The sequence below is a fragment of the Oscarella lobularis genome, chromosome 14, assembly GCF_947507565.1.
Source record: "Oscarella lobularis chromosome 14, ooOscLobu1.1, whole genome shotgun sequence".
NCBI classification, from domain to species: domain Eukaryota; kingdom Metazoa; phylum Porifera; class Homoscleromorpha; order Homosclerophorida; family Oscarellidae; genus Oscarella; species Oscarella lobularis.
In genome coordinates this window covers 2,270,365-2,293,577 of record NC_089188.1, presented here as the reverse complement: position 1 = coordinate 2,293,577, position 23,213 = coordinate 2,270,365, and the positions used below count along the sequence as shown (strand labels likewise).

The following is a 23,213-nucleotide window of genomic DNA, read 5'->3' as shown; positions in this document are numbered from 1 at the left end:
GAAAAAGGTGACGTCACAGTAGATAGGAACCCCGGATTGTATTCAAAACATTTCAGGAACGAGTAGGCATATTATACAGGCTACATCATCGAGGATAAATACTAAACATAACGGGCACATAGCAATGAGATTATCAGTAACGTTCATAAAGGGAACGCAATAAAGGAGCACGTTAGGTTTGTCGTGCTGCGAGCGCAGCTCGCAGCACGCAAACCCAACTGCGAGCTGATAATGGGCCTCGTGACACGAACACCCAAAGGGGCAGAGGTTAGGGTTAGGAGAGATATAGCTCTGTGTCACGCCTAGAGGCCAAATTGTAGGCTTTTGCGGAAAATAAAGCATGCCGACTCATTTGGTTAGGCAGTGAGATGCAAATTATGAAAAGTCTTCACAAAAATTCGAGTAATAAGAATGTGCTGGGGGTGTTCGGGGATCCCATGATGGCTCACGAAAGGCCATCATTATCTAGTAACCCGTGTATCCTATAACTTCGATTGTTATTTTTAACATTTTAGCCATATGTACAACGGCAATACTTTATAAGTTATCTAGATCGACTCTTCTGTATCGGCCTACAAACCGAAACAGGATCCTATAGGGGTTAAACAATTGAAGGGACTAGGGTGTAAGTCACGTGCTCAAAAACTATAGCAACCACTTCGCGGAACTTCTTCAAGTTCCAGGCAATTTCCGGTTCAACGCCATGAAATAAACCTGAGAATTGGAGCTTCCTCGAATCGACGCAAAAAAGACCTTCGCAATAATAAAATAATAAAATAATCAATATTTATTATAATTATATGAGACCTTGTCGTTTCTTTCGCATAGGAACTTGAGCCGCTGCGTTCTCTTATGCATAAAAACGCCGTCCAAAGCGCCAGTTTCAATAGAACGAATTTCTATGGCCTTGGATCCCCATCCCATGATCTGCCCACCTCCAATATAAGCTATAAGACAAACCAAGCAGAAAATAAAAAAAAACGATTTAAAAAATTTTTTTCTTACCAACTGACGTGGGAAGCTCGCCCCACTGAAGCGTTATATCCTTGACAACGTCCCCATACGTGTCAACATAGACGCCCTCATCTAGAACCCAGATAATGAGCTCCTTATCTTTAGTCTTCGCCTAAGGCAAAGCCTACTGTCATAGCAGAGAAGCAGCTCCTGACTTTCAACGCCCGAAAACGCGACAATAGCGTGAGGATGAATACCAGACCTCCCAGACTAGCAAAGGAATTTTTTTAGAAAAAAAACGCGTGCACGAACATACGTATTTAATTTTATTATTTATTTTTTTCGTCTCTTACGTGATGTGGAACGTAGATGTCGAGCATGGAGCCGCTGTCCATGTCCACGGCGTGGAATCCCACCGAAGAAGCGTAGATGATTTTCAAACGATTCGATCCCTCGATCGTCATGTCAACGAGCACGGGACGATGAACAATGTCCGGAAACGACTTAATAATAAAAACTGGCGTTTTTACATAAGAAAAAATATTTAAATAATCCTAACCCTAAATGCCATGAACTTGTGATAGGGCTTCTGCGCCCAAGCGTACACTTCAACGCTGTTTTTGAGCCCAATACACAGAAACTTCATTCTCTCGTATTTGGCTAATAAAAGGGAATTCTCTCCTAATCCCTTTCGGACCCAATACCTCATCCCTATACCAATTTTATAGTGAATACAGCCCTCCAAGTCGCCGACTGTCTGAAATCCGGATCTCTCTTTGACCTCGTCACCTTTGATGATTTTGTTGCGGAGCCACGAGAGATAATAGACGCGCATTTTGTTCTTCTTTCCGCAGATCGTCACAAGCACGTTGAGACCTTCTAGAACGTCCATTTGACTAAAGCGTCGTCTCGAAATGAGCGGAAAAACTGGAAAGACAACCCCGAGAAAAATCAATAAATCAATAATTATTAGTTATTTATTATTGGGTACTCTTTCCGTGGCCGCTTCTGTCCAGCAGGAGAAGACCGTTTTCCGTGCCAACCAGTAAATTCACGCCTAGATCTGACGTCACAATTTCCCCTTATATGACGCGATTCTTACCCCAGAGAGAAGCGCAAAGAATTTCCGAATGAAAACGCTTTTTGTATTTTCGTATTTCAGGCGTCTACGCCCACGTATCAAAATCGTAGATTTGATATATATCGAAATTTGCTCACCATTCCCGTGTCGCCAGGCAACACGGCAGCGGGGGAAACATTGACGACGGGCTTTTGAGGGACATAGGCAGCGAAGGACATGTTAGGCCGCATTCCCGGCTGTGGAGATTGCCTTTGAGCCTGGGCCTGGGCCAGGCGACCAGCGCCACTGGGCGCGTGGCCAGAGCGAGGCGCTATTCCATTGGGAAAGGCCCCGCCGCTACGCATATCGGTTCTCCCACGGGAAACGTTGCCGCCCTGACAAAGGAAGGACTTGTTATTTAAATGTAAACACATGATAATTGGGTAAAGTACGTCCCCTTACAGAGTATCCCTAGACTATTTATGTAAAAAGTTCTTCTATACATTTTCCTTCTATACATCATTGCTAAGGGCCTTTTCCTTCTATACACTATTCCTATAGGCTCTTTCCTTGAATACACTATTCCTATAGGGGCTTTCCTTCTATACACTATTCCTATAGGCTCTTTCCTTCCATACACTATTCCTATACGCTCTTTCCTTCCATACACTATCTCTCTAGGCCTTTTTCTAAAACGATTGCGCATTGTGCACGGAATACGTGGAACGGGGCCTTAGCAACAGCTTAGCGACGTGCACATGCGCAGTACGTATGTACATATGTGACTACCTGCACTTCTTGACCACGAGCACTGCCCTGAATTCGACCCCCGCCCAAGTGCGGCGGCGGAATAAGAGGTTGTTCTGTTAGAAAATAAAAATCGCACTCATCCCAGGCAATAATAATAATCCCCTACTGTCGACTCCATTATGAACAACCATAGTGTCACCAAACGTCTCATAAGGCGCAGCACTAGATATCAAAATTAATCGATATATTTCCTAATAATAATAATCAACTTACAGAGGTTTGATGGGATCGGACGCTAGAATCGTGCCATCCTTATCCACAGGCACATTCCTATCGTCTTCTTCTTCTTCATCCTCCGGCAAATCGCTCTGCGACGACGGCCCATGCAGAGCTCTCATACCCTACATTTTCGCTAAAATGAGCGCGAAAAACCTGCGTTGCCATGGCGATACATACGGGCGTGAGAACAGCCATTCCTCGCATGATTTGCGACTCGCGCCGATTTCCCATATGTCCCGCCAAGACGCTGAGGTCGGTGATTCCCTGAGACGCGGCGGCGGAAGGCGGAGAAGCTAAAAATAAATTAAAATCAAAAAATGCAAAATTAATAATTATTAATAATAATTACTTGCTCGCGGTCCGGCACTCGGATTTCGCTTTAGGGAAAGTCCGCCCGACGTTTCTTCCGTTTTCAGCGTTCTAATATCAAAAATACCCCAATAAAAGATACATAAGCAGGGTTCTGCCGAGAATTTTTTCAGTGTGGGAAGAAGGTCTGGAAAATTGTCCAAGACACTTTTATGAATCGTCTAAGGCAAAATTGTCTTGGACCATATTTAAAACCATTTTAAAAATTGTCTTGAACGTTCGAACGGGAAGAAGGCAAAGGCATACGGAGAAGGCAAAAGGCATAGGGAGAAGGCAAAAGGCAAAAGGGAGAAGGCAAAAGGCAAAAGGGAGAAGGCAAAAGGCAAAAGGGAAAAGGCAAAAGGCAAAAGGGAGAAGGCAAAAGGCAAAGGGAAAAGGCAAAAGGCAAAGGGAGAAGGCAAAAGGCAAAAGGGAGAAGGCAAAAGGCAAAAGGGAGAAGGCAAAAGGCAAAAGGGAGAAGGCAAAAGGCAAAGGGAGAAGGCAAAAGGCAAAAGGGAGAAGGCAAAAGGCAAAAGGGAGAAGACAAAAGGCAAAAGGGAGAAGGCAAAAAGCAAAAGGGAGAAGGCAAAAGGCAAAAGGGAGAAGGCAAAAGGCAAAGGGAAAAGGCAAAAGGCAAAAGGGAAAAGGCAAAAGGCAAAAGGGAGAAGGCAAAAGGCAAAAGGGAGAAGGCAAAAGGCAAAGGGAAAAGGCAAAAGGCAAAGGGAAAAGGCAAAAGGCAAAAGGGAAAAGGCAAAAGGCAAAAGGGAGAAGGCAAAAGGCAAAGGAGAAGGCAAAAGGCAAAGGGAAAAGGCAAAAGGCAAAGGGAAAAGGCAAAAGGCATAGGGAAAAGGCAAAAGGCAAAGGGAAAAGGCAAAAGGCAAAGGGAAAAGGCAAAAGGCATAGGGAGAAGGCAAAGGCATAGGGAAAAGGCAAAAGGCAAAGGGAAAAGGCAAAAGGCAAAGGGAAAAGGCAAAAGGCATAGGGAGAAGGCAAAGGCATAGGGAAAAGGCAAAAGGCATAGGGAGAAGGCAAAGGCATAGGGAAAAGGCAAAAGGCATAGGGAAAAGGCAAAAGGCATAGGGAGAAGGCAAACGCATAACGTTTTAGTAGTGTATGGGTCGGCGATAGGCGAGTGAGGGTCGGGGCCGACCCATGCCGACCCACGTGGGCAGAACCCTGCATAAGTAGACATTGTATCACATACCCGGACATGATCTCGTCTTCGACGGATTCCTCCTCGCTTCCTGACCACTCGTATTCGTCCTCGGCGTGCGCTAAAAGGAAGAAAGTGTCACTCTCATCTGGGCTTTGTTTTTGTATTCTCACTCTTTTTTCTCTTGTGACGATCGATCATGTCCTTTAGGAAGATTCGAGCTTGTTTGTCGCTGGGAAAGCCAACAAACTCATGCTAATAATTAATTAATTAATATATATTTTTATTTAGGATAATCAATGTAATAGAACCTTGAGAAGATTGTCTGCAGCTGGTCGTCGCTCGTAATCTTTTATGAGGCAAAGGTCGAGAAAATGAAGAAGTTTTCTAGACCTAAAAATAATGTCAATTAAAAATATATATCTATTTTATTTTTTGTACCATTTTCTAGGTTGCTTCAGTTTCGGCGGAGGATTACGCGGAATCAAGAAGAGAGCTCTCATTGGATGCATGCTACACAAAGCTATCACATAAAATTAATTAATTAATTAATTAATTAAAATTAAATTGTATTGCTCACGTGGCTCTCCGTCAGCCAGTTCAATGCACGTGATACCCAAAGACCACATGTCACTCTAACATAGCAACATATCTATATATATCATATCATTATTTTTATTTTACTCTGTGATCATAAGAGGCATCCGGTTGTTGATCACATGCAATCACCTCAGGAGCCATCCTAATTAAAATAATTTTTATTAGTTTTACTCCCACCTCTTTTTTTCTCACCAATAAGGCGTTCCAATGAATGTGTTTCTTTTGCCAATGGTTCGGTCTAGCTGCGCCGATACGCCGAAATCGACGAGCTTGATATCGGCGTTGTCAGTGAGGAGAACGTTCTGTCCCTTGATATCTCGGTGGATGACTTTGTTCTTGTGCAAGTGACTCAGTCCCTAAGAAAACAGAATTATCCCGGATTTCTCAGAAACAATCCTTGGCACGTGCTTTGAGTATTTCCCGGCTGATGTAGGCCAAGCAGTCTTCTCTCAGCGAGCGAGCCTTGGAGCCTAATAACGCTCAATCAAATAAAAATTAATCGAGTTTGTGAAAGATGTAGCCCAACCTCGAACCAAGTCAGTCACCGAACCGGCACCACAATATTCCATCACCAACTAAACAAATACGTATTATTAATTAAGTCCCGTATGTCCTGTTCCCCATTGGCTCCCCTTAATTAAATAATTACCAACTGAAAATCTGCTACATACCCAAGCCCCGTACTCTATTCCTATTGGTTCCCGCCTTACCCACAGCTGGTCTTCGCTACCCGGCGCCGTTTTCTTCACGAACGCGCCGTAATAGGTGGCGATGTTCGGATGATAGGAGTACTGTAAAAAACACAAGCGCACACGGTTTATTTTTCGAGCGATTGGCCTTCGGCCACCTGGGGGCCCCCCCACTAGAATAAACGCCCACCTTCTTCAGCATGTTGATCTCGAGTCGAATGTCCTCCTCTTCGTCCTGCGAAGAGAACGAGTGAAGCGCGTGCGTCGCGAAAACGAAGAGACGGCTCCCCCTTCGAGGGAAACTCTTTCGAATCGCCCAGTCGCTTACCTCAGTGACGTCCATGACCTTTATAGCGGCCAATTGGCCGGTGTGAATGTGCCGTCCCTACGTGAGAACGATGAGCGACGCGACGCGAGAGACGCGCGCGAGGAGACGCGATCGCGATTCGTGAGAGAAATCGATCGGAATTTGCATCGAGCTGCGATTGTTTGCCCGACCGCCGCTCATAAACATAATCGATCAAACGAAAGTCGTCTCGCAATGGCAAAACGAGACGAGATTTCGATGGCGAATCGTTGCGCACACAAGGGGGGCCCGCCCACTCGCTTACTCGCCCGCCCAAACTAAGGCGTAAGAATTAGGTCATCGGTAAATGCGGGCAAATAGGTTCGCGTATAGGAATCGTTCGCACGTCGACGAAAAAACGTATTCGCGTACTTTTCGCTCTTTCGCCGAAAAAAACAACCCCCCGCAACCATCGCTAAGGTTGCGCCCACGCGCGCGATTTGGGCCGCGTTCCTCGCTTTGCTACAGTTACAGGAGAGGGGGCGGGGGAGGGAGTCTTTTACCTTGTGTACTTGGCCGTAGGTGCCATTGCCGACACACTCGATCAGTTCGAATATTCCTGTCGGATCCTGAACGAACGTTATCGTCGTCGCGTGTCGAAACAAAGCGGGCGCGAAGATAAGCGGCGCTTGCCTTTAGAGCTGTCAAATCGACGTCGTCCAGGCCTCCCATAATTTCGTCTGTCGTCTCTCTCACTCGATCGGCCTATTCGATGATATAGAAGTAGTTTCGCGAGATGGTGGCGAGAAAAACGGCACGCGAAATCTCGTTTAGGTAAGAGAACGGTCAGGCATGTGATGAAGACGGGACGTTGTGGTTTAGCAAACCACTGACAGGTCCCGGACAGAGATAATGACACGAGTAGAACGCAGCCGATTACCCGACCTTTCGAGCGAGTCGGATAGTGACGGAGATAGCAGAGAAGCGCGAATGCGCGAAAAATCAACGCCAATGGAGAAGAAATCGAAACGATTTAGACAAATCTCGATTATTAGATCAGATCCCCCTGATTTGGTTGGTCAACAGATTTCTGATTATTTGGAAGAGGTACTGCATGATTTAGATTCTTGGAGGTTTAATTTAACTTTTTTTTCACAGGAAAATTCAGATTTAATATTGAAGCTCGTCAATGTGATTGGATCTGCGAGAGCCGTTAGACTGTACGAAGAAACCAGACGTGTTCTGAGTGGAGGAGGACTTTTCACGTCTGACGGCAAACGAAAGTACGTCCGCTAATATTCAAATTTTATTTATCCTAATTATTTATATAGGAAGACTCCTGGTGGAACGTATCTAGCTTTGTTCAGGTCATCTGCTGACTCGACGGAGGAAGAAAAGACTGAAGTTTTCGCTGATTACAAACGAAAATCAAAAATCGAAGCCAAAGTAAAACGCAAGGAGAGAACTCGACGCCAAAAGGAAAAAGCGTTGAAAGCAAACAACAAAAAGAAATAATTAACGCTGCGGATATTGAGACTATGTTCATTTATTATTTTCTCAAACCACAAAAACGCCAGAAAAGCATTTTAATTAATACCACGGGTTCTAGTCCTTCTCATGTGCAATACTTAAACATTTAATTAAATATCTATTTGGGATTGAGGTGCAAGCTCGAAGACCAAGTCAACGATCCATTAATTAATTAATTTTAATTAATTAATTAATTAATATTAAATTGTGCGAATATGAATTAGGTGTACTCCGAATGAGATTCTCCTTGTCTAGTTCCTTGAGCAAATGGAGCATATTCTATATATTCAATTAACACTTCTTCATACACGTTATTTAGGCTGTGTTATATCTCAATGTATTTCGTCAGTACTGACTGCCAGGCTTTCACAAGACGATTCTTGATGTGATAAAAGCCTTCTTTTCCTGCGCTCATTCCAAGGAGCGCTGTTGTTGTCTTGCACGTCTCCCGATTCTCCCATCTGTAAAAGTTAAACATTAGCGTACTAAATTAATTTTTGTTAATGTTTACTTCGTATCTATGGCCCTTTCAAAGTAGGCCAGAGTCCTTCTTGGGATGCCGTCTCTCGTCGTAATTCTCGCTCCTTCCCTTTTTAGGCCTGCCAAAAACAAGAAATTTCTAAATCTAAGCAAGGGTGAAATCACATAAATTTGAAACAGGTTATGAAAAAGACGTAAATATTTACTCATTAGCTGAACCCTACCCTCTCTGGCCTCTTTCCAGAAATCGCCTGCAAAAGAAAGTCAAAATATGAAAAAGGTTTTATTATTTTTTACCAATTGGTAGATTGAGAATTCTCTTTGCTTCCGATTCTAAGAAGAAGTAAACTATGTCAAAAAACGGAAAACAGTCCAAAAGATCTTTACCGCTTTGCTTGGCCGCCGGCGAGACGGCCGACGGGGCAACAGCTCTTCTTCGACGCGGCCTAAGACAATATTTACCCTACGCAAGAGCTAGGCTGGCTCATTGTCATTAGTAAGTATTAACTGGACTACCTCTTCTTCCTCTTCTCCGGCTCCAGCGTCTCTTCCCCCAACTGCGCCCTGTACACCAATCCCCGTCTAAGGAGAGAGCATGGACGTAATTAATAAGAAGAGAGCATGGACGTAATTATTTAGTGATTATTAACTGGCCTACCTCTTCTTCCTCTTCTCCGACTCCAGCGTCTCCTCCCCCAACTGCGCCCTGTACACCGATCCCCGTCTAAGAAGAGAGCATGGACGTAATTAATTAGTGATTATTAACTGGCCTACCTCTGCTACTGATACTTCCCCAGCTTCATCGCGCCCCATCTAAGGAGAGAGCATGGACGTAATATAATTAGTGATTCTTAGAGTATTTATGAGTGTCTTACATCTTCCCTCATCCCCTCCATCTCTTCTTCCATCCTCCTCACCTCTTCTTCCATCCTCCTCACTTCTTCCTCCTTCATCGCCAACTTTCTGTCCTTCTCCTGCAACTAAAAAGCGATTATATGACAAAAGTACTTTTTATGAGTGTCTTACGTCTTTCTTTATCCTCTTAATCTCTCCATCCATCCTCTTCGTCTCGTCATCCTTCTCCTTCAACTAAAAAAGCGATTACCGGTATTTGACAAAAGAAAGTAGTATTTATGAGTGTCTTACGTCTTTCTTCATCCTCTTCATCTCTTCATAAATCCTCTCGATCTCGTCATCCTTCTCCTGCAACTAAAAAGCGATTATATGACAAAAGTAGTACTGTATTTATGAGTGTCTTACGTCTTTCTTCATCCTCCTCATCTTATCATCCATTCTCTCCGTTTCTTCATCCTTCTCCTGCACCTAAAAAGCGATTATATGACAAAAGTACTCTTTATAAGTGTCTTACGTTTTTCTTCAACCTCCTCATCTTTTCATCCATCTTCTCCGTCTCGTCATCCTTCTCCTTCAACTGAAAAGCGATTATATGACAAAAGTACTATTTATGAGTGTCTTACGTCTTCCTTCATCCTCTTCATCTTTTGATCCATCCTCCTCACCTCTTCGTCCTTCTCCTGCAACTAAAAGCGATTATATGACAAAAGTACTATTTATGAGTGTATTACTTCTTTCTTCATCCTCCTCATCTTTTCAACCATCCGTTCCGTCTCGTCATCCTTCTCCTTCAACTAAAAAGCGATTATAAGACAAAAGTAGTCACACAGTATTTATCGGTGTCTGACCAAGATCCCATGTTTTTCGATTTCGTCGTCTTTCTCCTTCGTCTCCTAGAAATTAATACAGTCAGTCCAGTCTCGTGACTTCGTCTCGTGCCCAGACTCTCCAGCCCGTATCCTCATGCGGGCGAGAGAGTGTCAGGACACGAGGACTAGGCGATTACTTGACAGACAATTATACAGTCTTGAGTATTCTGCTGACCTTCGACGTAAGAGATTTGGCCTTCATAACTTTTTTCGCGAGGACAAAAATCCCAAAATTCGGTTTACAGTCGAAATAACTAAACACAAAATTGCAAAAAAAATTGCTAAAAAATGAACCAATAGCGCCATCGCACCGGTGGCCCTGGACAGAGCCGTCATTCTTCCCCTCCGGCGATTCCAGCTCTATGCCGGCCCATGTTCCCTTGGCGAATTTCATCGGCCCAAGATAACGCAGTATTCCTCTCCTTGCCAGTGAGCTCGATCCGCTGACATCGTAGACGACGTCGCCAATTCGAAGGTCCGCCGGGATGTCGGGAGCGTCCGGGGTCTTGCGGCTTTTCGTCAAAGGATCTCTCGCTAATGCCATGAGAATGTCGAGAATGCTTTCGGAAATTGTTCACGAGTCACGACTCTGGCCCGGATGTAAGAACGACCGGAAACGTCTCTCGAGCAGAGGCAGGCTATATTTCCCATTAACGCTGCGGATATTAAGACTATTTTCATTCATTATTTTTCTCAAACGACAAAAACGCCAGAAAAGCATGTTAATACCACGGGAGTTCTAGTCCTTCTCATGAGCACCACTCTTCTTTCCTCCCCGAAGCCGACCCGTTCTCCTTGCAGCAATCAGACCGACTTTCCTACCGGCGGGTGTATTTCGCTTCACAGTCGACGGTTTCCCAATGTGCTGATGGTTACCACCTCCGTGAGGATGCTCAACAGGCTAAAATAAGTCAACGGTAACGCGCGCTAAGAACACGTGACTTCGAAAAAACTTACGTTCATAGCAACGCCACGAACTTTGGGCCAACAGTTTCGCTTCGCCTTGTATTTGTGATAGGCGCGTCCGGCTTTCATCATTGGCTTGTCGATTCGACCTCCGCCGGCGACGACGCCGATTATGGCGCGATTCGCCGACGAGAGGACTTTTTTCGAGCCCGATGGCAAGCGAACGCGCGTTTTTTTCGCATCCGGGTTCTGCGAGACGATCGTCGCGTAATTGCCCGACGCCTTCGCCAATTTGCCGCGATCGCCCGCTTTTTCTTCGACCGAGCAGATTACAGTGCCTTCGGGCAACGTGCCGATTGGGAGACAGTTTCCCACCGAGAGAGCGGCTAAAAAAGGACGCGGAGATCCTCAAAAGGGGCCCCTCCGTCACGTGCTCGCTTACCTCGTTTGCCGCAGTAGACGAATTGTCCCGTGTACATGCCTTCGGTGGCGAGAAAGAGCTCCTTTCGGAGCTTGTAGCGATAGGGATCGCGAAAAACGACGCGTGCGAGTGGAGCTCCTCGACCAGGATCGTGGATTATTTCCTTGACTATGCCTTTGAGATAGCCGCGACGTTCGGCGTAGTCGCTTGCGCGTAGTCGTGCCGGTCCTTTGCGCTTTTTCGTGTGCGCGCGGAATATCGATCCCGCTCCTTTACGTTGGCTGCGAATGACTCGGCCCATTGTGATGTAGAAGGGCGATCAGCGTCTGGAAACTATAAAAAGAGTCAGCGTGGTAAGCACAGTCGAAAGGAGTGAGATTCGGAGTGAGATTGGCTTACACCCGATGGATTCTTCCCTTCTTCACGAACGCAAACCAGCAATTATCCGGGCGTTCGATGCCACATGTACATCCGCTGGTTTACATAAGTCACATCATTCATTTTACAATCAAACACCTATTCATCGGTCAAAGCACGTTTAAAACATTTTTTGTATAACACTGATATCCGCGCCGGTACTGATGCATTAATTAATCCGTTTCTGAAGTCACCTGCCTGATAAAAACGTCAAATAACAATTCATTAGAATAACCCAACTCTTACATTCTGAACTGCTTAAACTCGTCAATAATACACGGATAACGCTGTTTCACAAACTCAGCCAATTCAGCACAGAAACGATAATCTTCAAGCTTTTCTCTCGTTGCCTGTCCCACAACCTTAGACAAAAATTTAGAGACAAAAAACTTTAGGGAAAAAAATCGTTCTTACAGACATTGACGACACCGAAAAATCTCCCGTTAGTCTAGCTGTGCTGCCTGATGAAGATTTCTTTCGTTTTTTTGATGACGTTTCGCTACTATGTTGCAGCTTCTCCTCTGCTATTCCTTTGTCTCGAAAAGGGCACGACGAGACTTTTAATCCAACGGACAATTCACTGATAAAATTACCACTACCAATAAAAATCAATAAATAAATACATTTGACATGATCACATCTCTGACCTTGGCCCTGCTAAAAGGAACACAAGTTTAATTGGACGCTGCTTCAAAGGCGTACAGCAAGTCTGACGACACATAAACTGAAAAGTAAACGTTTTACCATCTGCAATGTAAAGAGAAGACACCTAAAAAGACCCAACGGACTTCATATCCTTTCAGTACTTTCAGTCTCGTTTCCAGACGAGTAAGGAACGTTGATATAAAGTCGATTTTTCTCTTGATAGTATATGACACTGGAATCGCGGCTCAAGAAGAAGTGGTATCGTCCACTGGATATATCATCATAACCTTCATTAATTAATGAAAATATATATTGATTTGATCTAATCTTAGAGACCGTCTGAATGGAAGTGCGCCTTGCATCGCGCAACTTGATTATGACAATCGTCATCTGACACATAGACTGCACAAACAATGACACTAGCGGGAGTCTCAACTAAAGAAAGGGAGGAGTAAGAGTCAAAAACGCGTTGGTCTTGGGGAGATTATATACCATTGTTCCCTAGTGCTATAGTGAACGCACAGTCCTGCTCTTCCTTTACAAAAACCGTATTCAATTGCTGAGAATACTATCAAAAGCAATATTAGGGGAATATTGACTAATTATTTTGAAAATTTCGTACGTGTGGGCGACGAGATTTTGGAAGAGACGTCTGAAACGAGACTATTTTTATTTACAATGTATAGGAAGAAACTTTTCGGCTACTTCTTCCGAAAAGACGAAACGAGTTGTGGAAGAAGCAGAAATCGAACTGCTTCCGCCGCTCGCGGAGTTTTCTTCTATCTGCGGGTCCTCCGGCGCGACTGCACACTCTGGAAAAGAATCGGGCCCTCCAAAATCGAGGGGAAACGATCCGAACAAATCTGTGATTCCTTCTCTGCGTAGGTGAGCTACTAGCGATTTGTAGAAATACGTTGGAGCTTGCTTACGGATGGTTTTGCACGATTTCGATAGCTGTCGGTTCGCTGGAGAGATCGTCTGGGACGTCCATTGTCTCCTCAAGGTGCTAGTGCATGCGGGACTTCCCACGGGGGTTTCCATTACGTTATCTCACGTGCGAGAATACGCGCGTTACTAATTTGCCGAGAGTTTGCAAGCTGTAGCGTTTGTTGACGCTGACAGTGCCATTTTTTTAAAACAAACTGTAGTTTGGGGCGCCGGGGGGTTTCTACATGAGCTCGAGTATTCTAATCACGCGTCACGCGGGACGCACGTGGGGTAGACATGAACACAGACGCATTGAGTCGCCGCCGACGATTCCTCGGCGTTCTCGTCATTCTCTCCGGATTTTTGGTGCACCTCGTCGACGGAACGTACTATACGTTCGGTGAGAAACCGTTCCGGACTTGCAGTTTCTCATTTTGCCCATTTACAGGCAACATGAGTCCGTACATCGTATCTTATCTGCGAAAATACGGTCACCCGAGCGATATCACACCACAAGAAAGAATCTCGTCAAATTTTAATAAGACAATATTTAATTTATTATAATTAGAAACTGGTTTGGGTCTATGCTCTGCTCGAAATTGGACTCAGTGTTGCAGTGTACGTTGGAGGTCAAATAGACAAAAAATTAGGACCAAGACTTACAGTTCTACTTGGTGGCCTTCTTCTGGGGCAAGTGCAGAGTAAAATTGCACCTGTTTCCGTGTAAAATCTTTCTTTTCTAGTGCCGGTGTTGCTCTCACTTATTTTACTATTGTCTCCTATTGGTTAGTCATGCTAACATATGGGCTCCTATTTGGCTTTGGCATGGGCGTAACCTATTCCATTCCCATGGCATGTGCTATGAGTGTACGTCATCAAATTAACGTAACTGTCATAAAGTTCTCAAACGATTCTTTTTGCCTAGTGGTGGCCAAATAGAGAGGGTCTAGTCACTGGTTTCGTTGTAGCTGGAAGCGGAGCTTCAGCTATTCTATTTGATCAAGTCCAGACCCAATATATAAATCCCCACAAGCAAAATCCGTCTATTCCAGATCCAGACAATCCTGATCAGAAGTAGAAACGCTTCTACATTGTTTCTCTTTTAGAAATATTTATTTAGGTATTTTGGTGACGCGGATCTTCTTCACCGCGTCAAAACAAGTTTTCTCGTGCTGGGAGGCACGTACTTTGCTATGCTAGTCATTGGATCAATTTTTCTCATTAAAGTAAGTAACCTTGTTTTAGAATTTAAAATTTTTTAAATTTCTAAACAGAGAAAAGACGTCTCAACAAATATTCAAAATGAAGGCGAACCTTTAATTCAGTCAGAATCCGATGGAGATGGGTCCTTGACGCCGGCTCAACTTTTAAGAGATAAACGTTTCTACATGCTATGGACGGCATTCTTCTGTCTCGGACAGGCAGTGACTTTCATATCAAGTCTATTCAAAGCGTATGGATTGACGTTTATCAACGACGATCATTTTATGGCGTTAGTTGGATCTATTTCGTCTCCGTTCAACGCACTGGGAAGAATTTTCTGGGGGTTTCTGTCAGACAAATTTTCTTTACGAGTAAATTTATAAAAAATAGAATAAAATTGTATTATTTTTACGCTTGGTTGTCTCTCGTAGGTGGTCTTGCTTTCTATGTGCGCAATATTTACTGCTTTGATTTTATCATTCAATGTATCGATGCTGGGAGGCAAGCCTGTCTTTGCTATATGGGTCTGCCTTCTTTTCTCGTGTTTTGGAGGCATTTTTTGCTTGTTTCCGGCTCTAACTGCGAGGTATAACAAACCTTTCGCTCTAAAAATTTTAATTATGTACATAAAGAGCGTTTGGGCAAACTCATTTCTCGTCTAACTATGGTTTGCTTTTTTCGTCTCAAGTAAGTGTCTGCTACAGCTATTTAGACGAGTTTGCATGTGCATGACGTTCTATAGATGTTTGGTGCTTGTCTCTCAGCTTCGCTGTCTCTACTAAATGTGACCTACAACGTACTGTGGTTCTCCTCAGCCGGCTTGACATTCTTAGGTAAGCAAAGTCAATTTTAACACATAATAAAACGATGATTTTTGCAGCTGTTTTGCTCATCTACTTTTTGAAAATATAATTTTCTTTTCGATTTGCTGTACATGAGGGTACGTACATACATGCATAATGGGTTGGCAGTCCGAACAGCTGCCTCGTGTAAATCTATTGACGTCAGACGTTAGACGTTGGACGTTTTTTTAGACGACGATCGGCCCGTCTGCTCTTCAATCTTCGCATACGCCGAACGAGTGACGCTTTTCGGAGGCGAATCTTCGCGCTCCTGCTTCGACACGTCGACTTCTATAGAGACGGGTTCGATTTTGACTCGACGCGGTCGGCCTTTTCCTTTTCCTCCGGCTCTATAACAATGTTTAGTAAATTAACTTATAGTGAGCGACGTAGAGTTGCACTAACAGTTGAGCGGCTCGCAAAGAGAGGCTCTTCCGAGAGGCTCGACGCGGTTGGCCTCTTCCTTTACTAGCTCGACGCGGTCGGCCCTTTCCTTTTCGTCTATAACAATGTTTAGTAAACTTAGTGAGTGACGTAGAGTTGCACTAACTGGGCGGTTGGATCCAAATTCATAAATTTAAAAAATGTATGCCACGTCTTCCGAACGACATCGCAGGAGTTTCCCGATCTGGCCTCAATAGAATCGCAAATCTATAACACAATGTATCAATTTTCTAACTTATGTTTATCAAGTTACACATTCCTACCTCGTTCAGCTTTCTCGTTGCAAAGAGAAGGATGTTGTGCATCGGGTATGAGCGAATTCTTATTCTCGCATGTAGGCGACCGTAGTAATAAAGGTTTTCGATCATTTCGATCATTTGGTCCGGTTGCATTGAGATTGATAGCAGATGCGAGAGGGAACCTCTCCTCAACTTCAGGAGACGGTGTTCGAAAATCGCGTCGAGGAGGTAGACTGCATCTTCTAGGTCTAAAATTCCACTTGTAAGTATCAAATAATTAAAGCTCTTCATATAAGTCTCTTCTTACCTTCATTTGGGTCGGTATCGTTGACGAGAGCTCGTGCCTTTTTGGCGGATTCGCAATCCCATTTGCTCTTGATCGACTTTACCTCCTCTAAGATCCGCCGCCATTCTTCGATTGCATCGTCGGCCGAGGCGTCGAAAGAATATTGTTCCAGCTGACAGAACTAAACAGAACACACTCGGAAATGAAGCTCGCATGATGGTTGAAAAAGAGATACTAGATAATTAGTGATGTAAAATCAAATAATGTAAAAAATTATCATATATAATATACAAATTACACATAATTTAAATACTTTATTAGATCGTGTATGCCTCTACTTTTCATAAATGTTACTTAACTCAATTATTATTATATACTAGATAATTATCACCTTTGTAATTTCCGTTCGCCATTGCTTGACGCTGCTGGTCAATCTCTCCATAAATCTTTTGTCCTTTCCCAATTGTTCTGACACTGCTGCGGAGCCCCCTCTAGTTATTGTTGCCTTCTCTAGGGCGTCTTCGATGGTTTGCAGACATTCGTCTAAAATCTTGAGAGAATCGATTAGCTCTGATTATAGCTTGCAAGGGCCTCCTAGTGTGCATGTACTAGCTGTTTATCTCAACTCGCTCTCACGGGTAAAAGCGCGCGAGGATATGTACAACGGATGTACAACGGAACGAATGTCCCGTATAGTAGTCAGAAGGTGACTTTCGAAAGGGACCCCAACTGCAAATGATACATAAACATGAAAACTCTACGCCGTCCTGTACAAAAACACCGGAGAGAAATGCTCTAGTTACGTTAAACTAGCGATACGCGCTATAGCTAGATGCGGAGGAAATGTCTGTGAGTCCTATACCTTAACGGGTCCCTCTATGACTCCTACAACAATCGCCGTACCTTGTTCTCTGGCGCCTTCAGTCTTCCGCTTGCCATTTTGCGATATTCCTCGTACGTGCCACGCCCTCTATCCACGTGTTCCGACGAGTTCCGACGTGGGTAGTCAGGTCACCTGACCCTTGCACGTGACCGTGGCATAGGCTACTTTTTGGGCATGTACAGTACTGTAATGCTACACTGTACTTAATAAGTTATGTTGTATAGAAACTGCCTGATCAGACGCTCTACTTTCAATAAGGCTAAAAATGGAAAGTGGCTACTATCTAAAAAAATCGTACTGTGGTTCTCCTCAGCCGGCTTGACATTCTTAGGTAAGCCAAAATCAATTTTTAACACATAAGAAAACGATAATTTTTGCAGCTGTTTTGCTCATCTACTTTTTATCACGTGATTTGCTGTGCATGATGGGTTGCCCTTCGTACAGTCCGAACAGCCGCCTCGCGGGCGTCGTTGTCGTCGTGGCAGGAATTTGCATTCACATAACACTAGGAACTTTCTATACATTCGGCAAGGAGCGACGATCCGGCACCAAAAATGACCAGAAAGTATATAGAAACTCTCTTAGGCAACATGAGTCCCTACATGGTGTCCTACCTGAGAAAATACAGCAGCAAGACCGACGTCACGTCCCAGGTAGCACTCTCTATCAGTAGGATAACGCTACTCAGCCTGACGGACGTTTTTAGACGTTGATTTGGGTCAGTGCACTGACTGGCGCCGGACAAGGCGCAGCAATGTATTTTGGAGGTCAAATAGAGAAGAAAATCGGTCCCAGGCTTACTGTACTCCTAGGCGGTTTTATCATGAGGCAAGCAATCATCTAAAACGATAGTAGTGTCTCTAATGATATTTTAGTTCTGGCGTCGCTCTTTCCTATTTCGCCATTAGCAATTTTTGGCTTATTCTTTTCACTTACGGACTATTAAACGGGCTTGGGGTAGGAATTGCGTATCCCATACCCATGGCAGCTGCTATGACGGTACTGCTTTTCCTTCTCCTCTTTTTTGTCTAATTTTGGGTCTAGTGGTGGCCCAAGAAAAAGGGACTAGTTGCTGGCTTTGTTGTCGCTGGCTTTGGAGCCGGAGCAGCTATATTCGATCAAGTTCAGACTCACTTTATCAATCCTAAAGGGCTCAATCCAACGGTTCCGGATCCAAAAAATTCAGACGAGAAGTATGCACACGTGTATCCTCTGAAATTACAAGCAATATTGTATTTTAGATATTTTGGAAATGTTGGTCTTCTTCATCGAGTCAAAACGTGCTTTCTTATCTTAGGAGGCACCTATTTTAGTATTCAGCTCATTGGGTCATTCTTTCTTGCCAGTGTAAAGAATTTTTTATACAGTAGTAGCAAATCATCATTTATTTTGCAGAGGAAAACTGAGAAGCGCGACGAGGATGCTGTCACTTCTAATGAAACTGAAGTCAACCGCAAAGAAAACGGTCAACATCTTCTAGATGCAGATCCCGCGGCTCCTGTCTCTTCTAAACCATCTCAACTATTCAAAGACAAACGATTCTACATGTTATGGATTATGTTCTTTTCTCTCGGCCAGGCAGTCACGTTTGTCGGAGCTCTATTCAAGTCCTACGGATTGACTGTTATCAACGACGATCATTTTATGGCGATAGTCGGTTCCGTATCGTCGCCGTTTAATGCAGCTGGGAGATTATTTTGGGGAGGAATGGCCGATCGATTTTCATTTCGAGTAACTAAATAATTTTATAGATTTCTCGTAATTTGATGTGCTAGACTGCTGTGCTGGCAATGGCGTCAATTTTCGCGGCACTCCTTCTGACGTTTGACCTCACGACACTCGGAGGCAAGCCCGTCTTCACCGCGTGGGTTTGTCTCCTGTTTTCCTGCATTGGAGGCGTTTACGCGCTATTTCCAGCTGCTACAGTTCGGTATGGTATAATATGATTTTTTTAAAAATTGACGTGACTTCAATTCTAATGTATCAATAGGTCATTTGGACAGACTCATTTTTCGTCAAACTATGGATTAATCTTCACGTCTCAAGTACGTAGCGTTTTTTTTCTGATGTCTTTTTCCTAGGAGCACTGACTTCTCCGGTTAGATACTTGGTGCATTCGTACCGGCTTTCATATCAACAATAAAACTGAGCTACAGTCATCTCTGGTTCTTATCAGCTGGACTCGTCTACATCGGTAAGAGGGCAAAGCGGTCATATGAACATTGATTATTCATTTTTTGCAGCGGTCATAATCGGCTTCTTTTTCAAGGAAAAATAATCGTGGATTGTAAGTAGCAATTGTCATTGAACTGCTGACTGCGCTTTTGCTTTTTTCCCCCGGAAGATTATATTTTAATTTTAGACATCGTTTTGTACATCAATCATCTACGCAAACGCAGCTTTGTTCCTGTTTCTAGGCAAGCCTTCTTTCTAATTAATATATGCTTCTCTAAAGAAATATTACTAAAGTGTGCACTTTCATTTATTTCCGAGAACCGAATCGGTTGATTCGGTACCTCGCGAAATTTCAGGCGGCTCAGCGATACTAATATCATTATCAATACTGATGGAGACGACTGAATCGCACTCGGATGGCGACGGAAGAATAATAGAATTTCGAATCGCCTCCTCAGCAATTTCGATATTCTCACGCCACGCTCCAACCAAAGTCGAATCCTTTGACAGTCTCTTGCACCGAGCCGATTCCCTACTTGGGAAGTCCTCCTCGACGATCGAACTGAGAGAGGTATGACGGGGAAGGGCTGCTTGATTAGTCGTAGTCATCGCCGTTAAAGCTCGAACAGATGCCGGTAAACTCCGCAGAGAAGCCTGTAGTCCAGTACTTTGTAGAGACGACGCTAGGCTTCCAGCGCGTGGTTTAGCCAGAACCGACCCACTCCGTATAAGTTCTGCGTTTAAAACCCTTACTCTGAGACCCCCAAAAAAGTCGAAAAGCGAATACGTACCTAGTTCTCTTCTGTCTGGTTTTCTACCGCAAAACATGCGTCGGAGTAGTACCTTGAATACTTGACGGTACTGCGGTCGCATGAGTGTATAAATAATGGGATTGATAGCACAATTGGCAACGGCAAAACGCAGGCCCCAAATGAGCAACGATTCGTTTTGCTCGTGTCTGTTTTGGTTAATTGTGCAAATCACCTAAAAAAATCAATAGATATGGGTCAACCCTTTATAAAAAGGATTGATCTTCTTTACCACGATGGGAAGCCAACAGACGTAGAATAAAAGAACGAGAATGGCAAACATTTTTGCAAATTGTCGTTCGATGTGAAACATATCCGTCTCATTGGTCGTTCCCGTACTTCGAACCCCCAAACTTCTCTTTCGTTTAAGTCGCCGATCTTTGGGCGGAACTCGTCGCGGCAGTGCCGATTCTGATTGATTAGGATTGGTAACGATTTCGAGCGCTCGATTGATTGAATCTTGACGTAGAGTCAAATTGGGTCGCGTCAACGTGCGTCGATTCTCTACAATCGAGTTAATGCGTTTGAGTACAAATATAAAGCAGACGAGTACGATAACGAGTTGACCGTAACCGAATGCCGCAATCAGAATATTGTACCTGTGAGAGGATATCATTGACGTACAACTACGTCGTATTTAGTATAGAGTACGCTCACCAGCCGTCCATTTCATAGAAGCAATAATATTGGTGCGAATAGAAGCGAACCTGTTTTGCGCCGATAAACGGCAGGGCGGCGAGCACTGCGGCAAGCAGCCACAAGCAGAAAACGACTCGTTTCATGACGCTCGGTTGCAGTGCGACGGCCGATCGATGCCAAAACGGTCGTTTCATTGCCACGTAACGATCAATAGCAATTGCCGTCACGATAAACATCGCCGCAAAACGCGGCAATGTTATGAAGAATGCCGACGCGTAGCAGCCCGCCGAATTTTCGGCGAAGCAGTGGCCGGCAAAGTAGGCGTAAACGGTCATTGGAACGGCTGTCACGCAAGTGGCGAGATCGGCAATTGTGAGGCCCATGACGAGCGTGTCGCTCGTCGTCCATTTATTCAACGTCGGAATTGCGACGACGATGAGCAGGTCGACTGGAACGGCTAAGACTGAGACGACGAGAAGAGTCGCTCCTCGTAAGAATTCGGGATCGGTGCCGTTAGTGCCGTTGCATGGAACAGAAGTCATCATTCAATGTGTTGATGATGATTGTGTTCCGCCGCCACCGCCGTCGTCTTGTAGCTGCTCTCTCTCTCTGCGGCCCCAGTTGTTGATAACTGGGCGTTGTTTGTACTCCCACGTGGGCGGCGGCGCGGTCGTCCCGCTAGACAAATATGCGGACGCACGTACGTATAGCGGTCAAATTAATGTAATTAGATACCGTTTAGATTAAAATGCAAACTGAATTTATTTTTTAGGTCATCAGAGCGAGTTCAATTTATTAATTAATCATTTACGACCCCCGGACCTCCCCATCGCGGTCCCGGATCGTTCGAACACGCATCATGGCGAACGCAATCTTCGCTGCCTTTCTCCTCGTCGCAATCGGCTCGGCTCTCGTCTCAATCTCCGTCCACAAAATCGAAGAAGGACACGTGGGCGTCTATTTTCGCGGCGGCGCCCTACTCCAAACGATCAGCCATCCCGGTTTCCACCTCATGATTCCCGTCGTCACGTCGATGCGTCCCGTGCAAATCACCCTCCAAACGGACGAGGTCAAAAACGTGCCCTGCGGCACGAGCAGCGGCGTTCTTCTCTACTTCGATCGCATCGAAGTGGTCAATATCTTGAACGTTGATTCGGTGCACGACGTCGTGCGAAGATACACGGTCGACTACGATAAAACGCTCATATTCAACAAAGTCCATCACGAATTGAATCAGTTCTGCAGCGCCCATACCGTCCAAGAAGTCTACATCGATTTATTTGACAAAATCGACGAAAATTTGAAATCGGCTTTGGAAAGCGATTTGCATTCGATGGCGCCCGGTTTGCACATACAGGCGGTGCGCGTCACGAAGCCGAAGATTCCGGACGGAATTCGCGTGAATTACGAGAAAATGGAAGTGGAAAAAACTCGTCTTTTGATTACACAACAGACGCAGAAAGTCGTCGAAAAAGAGGCGGAAACGCAGCGAAAGCGAATCGTCATCGAAGCGGAAACGGTCGCCGAGGTTTCCAAGATTCAGTATCAGCAAAAAATTACGGAGAAAGAGAGTCAGAAACGCATGTCGCAAATCGAAGACGAAACGTTCCTCGCGAAGGAAATCGCCAAAGCGGATGCGGAGTTTTACTCGGCGAAAAAGCGCGCCGAAGCGAACTCGCTTCAGCTGACTTCGCAATTCTTGGAGATGAAGCGCTACGAGGCTCTGGCTTCGAATGTGAAAATTTATTTCGGGCCTAGTATACCCAAATTTTTTAGTGATAGCACTTCGCCGTTGGCGGGGGCAACGGGGGCAAAAACAGCCGCTGTAGCGCAGGAAAACGAGACTTAAAAACTTCTGCTTCCTACACATACTAAATGGGGGTAGGTCACATATGTTCTTGTTGGGCTCACTATATGACTAAAGCACGCGATGTGACTCTACTAAAATGTCTGGCAGCAAAACGTTCGCTCTTTCGGGAACGGAGAGCGATTTTCGTGCGCGAGCTGCAGCCGTTTTCAATTCGATTCCGGCTCCAACGGCGAAGACGAACGAAAGCGAAGCGGACGCGATTGTCATGCCTCCGCCTTCGTCTCGTCCTCAACGACGACGGGAGGCCGCGAAGAGAGCGAAACCGGCGCCCGATCACGTCCTGCATCCCGATAAGTGGACCAAGTACAGCCTCGATGACGTGAACGTTTGCAGCGACGCGCAGAACAGTCGAGCTGCCTTCGATTTTTTAGCCGAATTGCGCGAGCGAAAAAGGAAATCGACGGCGGCGCCTGGAGAGGACGAATCGAAGGAGGACGCGAGTAAAATCACGTTTCGAAAGGCGGCTGATCGCTGTACTGAAGCGAATGAAAGGCCGGGGACCAAAGCGAAGAAGAAAAAAGCGCCCAATCGAAGTCCGACGAAAATGACTTCAAAAGAAATCACGCTTCAACATCTTCAGGACGAAGACGAAGAAGAAGATTTGAATTAAAATATTTTAGATGGGATAAATCTGATAAATACTAGATGCACTTA

At 44.7% G+C, this 23,213-nt stretch overlaps 11 protein-coding genes across 15 annotated transcripts; 5 read left to right on the top strand and 6 right to left on the bottom strand.

Moving 5' to 3' along the window:
• Nucleotides 1-478: 478 nt before the first annotated feature.
• Nucleotides 479-6,992, bottom strand: LOC136195697 (mitogen-activated protein kinase kinase kinase kinase 4-like). Its single transcript, XM_065985115.1, has 29 exons — nt 6,813-6,992; nt 6,683-6,748; nt 6,162-6,218; nt 6,024-6,068; nt 5,855-5,935; nt 5,671-5,719; nt 5,553-5,614; nt 5,337-5,500; nt 5,229-5,286; nt 5,125-5,179; nt 4,986-5,067; nt 4,856-4,937; nt 4,718-4,799; nt 4,596-4,665; nt 3,393-3,463; nt 3,221-3,336; nt 3,038-3,165; nt 2,931-2,986; nt 2,804-2,877; nt 2,173-2,409; nt 2,057-2,120; nt 1,946-2,011; nt 1,672-1,881; nt 1,514-1,614; nt 1,308-1,457; nt 1,143-1,224; nt 1,006-1,086; nt 808-947; nt 479-753 (listed from the first exon to the last, which is right to left on the bottom strand). The coding sequence occupies exons 1-29, from the start codon at nt 6,849-6,851 to the stop codon at nt 673-675; spliced, it is 2,649 nt and encodes an 882-aa protein (XP_065841187.1). The 5' UTR covers nt 6,852-6,992; the 3' UTR covers nt 479-672.
• Nucleotides 6,518-7,778, top strand: LOC136195699 (phosphorylated adapter RNA export protein-like). Its single transcript, XM_065985121.1, has 3 exons — nt 6,518-7,226; nt 7,278-7,402; nt 7,451-7,778. The coding sequence occupies exons 1-3, from the start codon at nt 7,032-7,034 to the stop codon at nt 7,632-7,634; spliced, it is 504 nt and encodes a 167-aa protein (XP_065841193.1). The 5' UTR covers nt 6,518-7,031; the 3' UTR covers nt 7,635-7,778.
• LOC136195698 (golgin subfamily A member 6-like protein 7) lies at nt 7,680-10,370 on the bottom strand. 4 transcript variants are annotated; one of them, XM_065985116.1, is made up of 18 exons: nt 10,165-10,367; nt 10,029-10,107; nt 9,833-9,877; nt 9,716-9,778; nt 9,608-9,670; nt 9,499-9,561; nt 9,390-9,452; nt 9,276-9,338; nt 9,156-9,218; nt 9,005-9,109; nt 8,904-8,942; nt 8,788-8,853; nt 8,646-8,711; nt 8,517-8,592; nt 8,427-8,462; nt 8,354-8,380; nt 8,161-8,248; nt 7,680-8,110 (listed from the first exon to the last, which is right to left on the bottom strand). In XM_065985116.1, the coding sequence occupies exons 1-18, from the start codon at nt 10,245-10,247 to the stop codon at nt 7,975-7,977; spliced, it is 1,224 nt and encodes a 407-aa protein (XP_065841188.1). In that variant the 5' UTR covers nt 10,248-10,367; the 3' UTR covers nt 7,680-7,974. The 4 variants fall into 4 exon arrangements, with proteins under 4 accessions (XP_065841188.1, XP_065841189.1, XP_065841191.1 ...); XM_065985117.1 differs by having other exon boundaries at nt 7,968-8,110; nt 8,517-8,575; nt 10,165-10,369; XM_065985119.1 differs by lacking the exon at nt 7,680-8,110 and having other exon boundaries at nt 8,161-8,274; nt 8,336-8,380; nt 10,165-10,370.
• A 148-nt stretch (nt 10,371-10,518) lies between these two features.
• LOC136195289 (large ribosomal subunit protein uL2-like) lies at nt 10,519-11,630 on the bottom strand. Its single transcript, XM_065984592.1, has 4 exons — nt 11,580-11,630; nt 11,202-11,513; nt 10,811-11,145; nt 10,519-10,754 (listed from the first exon to the last, which is right to left on the bottom strand). Exons 2-4 carry the CDS (start codon nt 11,479-11,481, stop codon nt 10,593-10,595), a joined length of 777 nt encoding a protein of 258 aa, XP_065840664.1. The 5' UTR covers nt 11,482-11,513; nt 11,580-11,630; the 3' UTR covers nt 10,519-10,592.
• An 8-nt stretch (nt 11,631-11,638) lies between these two features.
• On the bottom strand, nt 11,639-13,269 carry LOC136195287 (cellular tumor antigen p53-like). 2 transcript variants are annotated; one of them, XM_065984590.1, is made up of 10 exons: nt 13,172-13,269; nt 12,948-13,119; nt 12,865-12,894; nt 12,735-12,810; nt 12,579-12,677; nt 12,404-12,529; nt 12,245-12,344; nt 12,012-12,192; nt 11,844-11,959; nt 11,639-11,795 (listed from the first exon to the last, which is right to left on the bottom strand). In XM_065984590.1, the coding sequence occupies exons 1-10, from the start codon at nt 13,231-13,233 to the stop codon at nt 11,771-11,773; spliced, it is 987 nt and encodes a 328-aa protein (XP_065840662.1). In that variant the 5' UTR covers nt 13,234-13,269; the 3' UTR covers nt 11,639-11,770. The 2 variants fall into 2 exon arrangements, with proteins under 2 accessions (XP_065840662.1, XP_065840663.1); XM_065984591.1 differs by having other exon boundaries at nt 12,951-13,119.
• Nucleotides 13,270-13,400: 131 nt separating this feature from the next.
• Nucleotides 13,401-15,305, top strand: LOC136195113 (L-lactate transporter-like). The gene is made up of 11 exons (XM_065984379.1): nt 13,401-13,569; nt 13,618-13,685; nt 13,738-13,859; nt 13,913-14,036; nt 14,095-14,243; nt 14,290-14,395; nt 14,444-14,743; nt 14,804-14,958; nt 15,005-15,059; nt 15,115-15,205; nt 15,253-15,305. The coding sequence occupies exons 1-11, from the start codon at nt 13,467-13,469 to the stop codon at nt 15,282-15,284; spliced, it is 1,305 nt and encodes a 434-aa protein (XP_065840451.1). The 5' UTR covers nt 13,401-13,466; the 3' UTR covers nt 15,285-15,305.
• Nucleotides 15,281-17,156, bottom strand: LOC136195114 (uncharacterized). Its single transcript, XM_065984380.1, has 7 exons — nt 17,087-17,156; nt 16,575-16,733; nt 16,205-16,364; nt 15,922-16,145; nt 15,765-15,865; nt 15,620-15,715; nt 15,281-15,564 (listed from the first exon to the last, which is right to left on the bottom strand). Exons 1-7 carry the CDS (start codon nt 17,120-17,122, stop codon nt 15,384-15,386), a joined length of 957 nt encoding a protein of 318 aa, XP_065840452.1. The 5' UTR covers nt 17,123-17,156; the 3' UTR covers nt 15,281-15,383.
• Nucleotides 17,157-17,263: 107 nt separating this feature from the next.
• On the top strand, nt 17,264-19,486 carry LOC136195544 (L-lactate transporter-like). The gene is made up of 12 exons (XM_065984888.1): nt 17,264-17,397; nt 17,447-17,593; nt 17,652-17,719; nt 17,773-17,894; nt 17,942-18,065; nt 18,111-18,259; nt 18,308-18,413; nt 18,462-18,797; nt 18,842-18,996; nt 19,057-19,111; nt 19,170-19,260; nt 19,310-19,486. The coding sequence occupies exons 1-12, from the start codon at nt 17,280-17,282 to the stop codon at nt 19,342-19,344; spliced, it is 1,506 nt and encodes a 501-aa protein (XP_065840960.1). The 5' UTR covers nt 17,264-17,279; the 3' UTR covers nt 19,345-19,486.
• LOC136195543 (adenosine receptor A2b-like) lies at nt 19,408-21,310 on the bottom strand. The gene is made up of 4 exons (XM_065984887.1): nt 20,708-21,310; nt 20,283-20,649; nt 20,033-20,225; nt 19,408-19,975 (listed from the first exon to the last, which is right to left on the bottom strand). Exons 1-4 carry the CDS (start codon nt 21,232-21,234, stop codon nt 19,545-19,547), a joined length of 1,518 nt encoding a protein of 505 aa, XP_065840959.1. The 5' UTR covers nt 21,235-21,310; the 3' UTR covers nt 19,408-19,544.
• A 196-nt stretch (nt 21,311-21,506) lies between these two features.
• Nucleotides 21,507-22,625, top strand: LOC136195545 (erlin-1-like). The gene has a single exon (XM_065984889.1). The coding sequence runs from the start codon at nt 21,549-21,551 to the stop codon at nt 22,536-22,538; it is 990 nt and encodes a 329-aa protein (XP_065840961.1). The 5' UTR covers nt 21,507-21,548; the 3' UTR covers nt 22,539-22,625.
• Nucleotides 22,626-22,635: 10 nt separating this feature from the next.
• Nucleotides 22,636-23,169, top strand: LOC136195500 (U5 small nuclear ribonucleoprotein TSSC4-like). Its single transcript, XM_065984825.1, has one exon. The coding sequence runs from the start codon at nt 22,636-22,638 to the stop codon at nt 23,167-23,169; it is 534 nt and encodes a 177-aa protein (XP_065840897.1).
• The last annotated feature ends 44 nt before the right edge of the window (nt 23,170-23,213 follow it).

Bases quoted from the DNA above. Each gene is read 5' to 3' on its own strand.
- LOC136195697 (XM_065985115.1), bottom strand. From the start codon at position 6,851: ATGGGAGGCCTGGACGACGTCGATTTGACAGCTCTAAAG. The intron at 6,749-6,812 runs GCAAGCGCCGCT...ACGTTCGTTCAG, and splicing joins TCGATTTGACAGCTCTAAAG to GATCCGACAGGAATATTCGA. The intron at 754-807 runs GTCTCATATAAT...ATTATTGCGAAG, and splicing joins TATGCGAAAGAAACGACAAG to GTCTTTTTTGCGTCGATTCG.
- LOC136195699 (XM_065985121.1), top strand. From the start codon at position 7,032: ATGACACGAGTAGAACGCAGCCGATTACCCGACCTTTCGAGCGAGTCG. The intron at 7,227-7,277 runs GTACTGCATGAT...TTTTTTTCACAG, and splicing joins TTTCTGATTATTTGGAAGAG to GAAAATTCAGATTTAATATT. The intron at 7,403-7,450 runs GTACGTCCGCTA...TTATTTATATAG, and splicing joins ACGTCTGACGGCAAACGAAA to GAAGACTCCTGGTGGAACGT.
- LOC136195698 (XM_065985116.1), bottom strand. From the start codon at position 10,247: ATGAAATTCGCCAAGGGAACATGGGCCGGCATAGAGCTGGAATCGCCG. The intron at 8,854-8,903 runs GTAGGCCAGTTA...CTCTCTTCTTAG, and splicing joins GGGAAGTATCAGTAGCAGAG to ACGGGGATCGGTGTACAGGG. The intron at 8,249-8,353 runs GTAGGGTTCAGC...TGTTTTTGGCAG, and splicing joins CTGGAAAGAGGCCAGAGAGG to GCCTAAAAAGGGAAGGAGCG.
- LOC136195289 (XM_065984592.1), bottom strand. From the start codon at position 11,481: ATGGGCCGAGTCATTCGCAGCCAACGTAAAGGAGCGGGATCGATATTC. The intron at 11,146-11,201 runs GTAAGCGAGCAC...GTCCTTTTTTAG, and splicing joins CGTCTACTGCGGCAAACGAG to CCGCTCTCTCGGTGGGAAAC. The intron at 10,755-10,810 runs GTAAGTTTTTTC...GACTTATTTTAG, and splicing joins TTCGTGGCGTTGCTATGAAC to CCTGTTGAGCATCCTCACGG.
- LOC136195287 (XM_065984590.1), bottom strand. From the start codon at position 13,233: ATGGACGTCCCAGACGATCTCTCCAGCGAACCGACAGCTATCGAAATC. The intron at 12,193-12,244 runs GTCAGAGATGTG...TTTTATTGGTAG, and splicing joins TTCCTTTTAGCAGGGCCAAG to TGGTAATTTTATCAGTGAAT. The intron at 11,796-11,843 runs GTAAGAGTTGGG...CGTTTTTATCAG, and splicing joins GAGTTTAAGCAGTTCAGAAT to GCAGGTGACTTCAGAAACGG.
- LOC136195113 (XM_065984379.1), top strand. From the start codon at position 13,467: ATGAACACAGACGCATTGAGTCGCCGCCGACGATTCCTCGGCGTTCTC. The intron at 14,037-14,094 runs GTACGTCATCAA...CTTTTTGCCTAG, and splicing joins CCATGGCATGTGCTATGAGT to TGGTGGCCAAATAGAGAGGG. The intron at 15,060-15,114 runs GTAAGTGTCTGC...GACGTTCTATAG, and splicing joins GTTTGCTTTTTTCGTCTCAA to ATGTTTGGTGCTTGTCTCTC.
- LOC136195114 (XM_065984380.1), bottom strand. From the start codon at position 17,122: ATGGCAAGCGGAAGACTGAAGGCGCCAGAGAACAAG. The intron at 15,866-15,921 runs GTAGGAATGTGT...ATTGTGTTATAG, and splicing joins CAACGAGAAAGCTGAACGAG to ATTTGCGATTCTATTGAGGC. The intron at 15,716-15,764 runs GTTAGTGCAACT...ACATTGTTATAG, and splicing joins AATTTGGATCCAACCGCCCA to ACGAAAAGGAAAGGGCCGAC.
- LOC136195544 (XM_065984888.1), top strand. From the start codon at position 17,280: ATGTTGTATAGAAACTGCCTGATCAGACGCTCTACTTTCAATAAGGCT. The intron at 17,398-17,446 runs GTAAGCCAAAAT...TAATTTTTGCAG, and splicing joins AGCCGGCTTGACATTCTTAG to CTGTTTTGCTCATCTACTTT. The intron at 18,798-18,841 runs GTAACTAAATAA...TTGATGTGCTAG, and splicing joins CCGATCGATTTTCATTTCGA to ACTGCTGTGCTGGCAATGGC.
- LOC136195543 (XM_065984887.1), bottom strand. From the start codon at position 21,234: ATGATGACTTCTGTTCCATGCAACGGCACTAACGGCACCGATCCCGAA. The intron at 20,650-20,707 runs GTGAGCGTACTC...ATCCTCTCACAG, and splicing joins TTCTATGAAATGGACGGCTG to GTACAATATTCTGATTGCGG. The intron at 20,226-20,282 runs GTAAAGAAGATC...TGATTTTTTTAG, and splicing joins TCTGTTGGCTTCCCATCGTG to GTGATTTGCACAATTAACCA.
- LOC136195545 (XM_065984889.1), top strand. From the start codon at position 21,549: ATGGCGAACGCAATCTTCGCTGCCTTTCTCCTCGTCGCAATCGGCTCG.
- LOC136195500 (XM_065984825.1), top strand. From the start codon at position 22,636: ATGTCTGGCAGCAAAACGTTCGCTCTTTCGGGAACGGAGAGCGATTTT.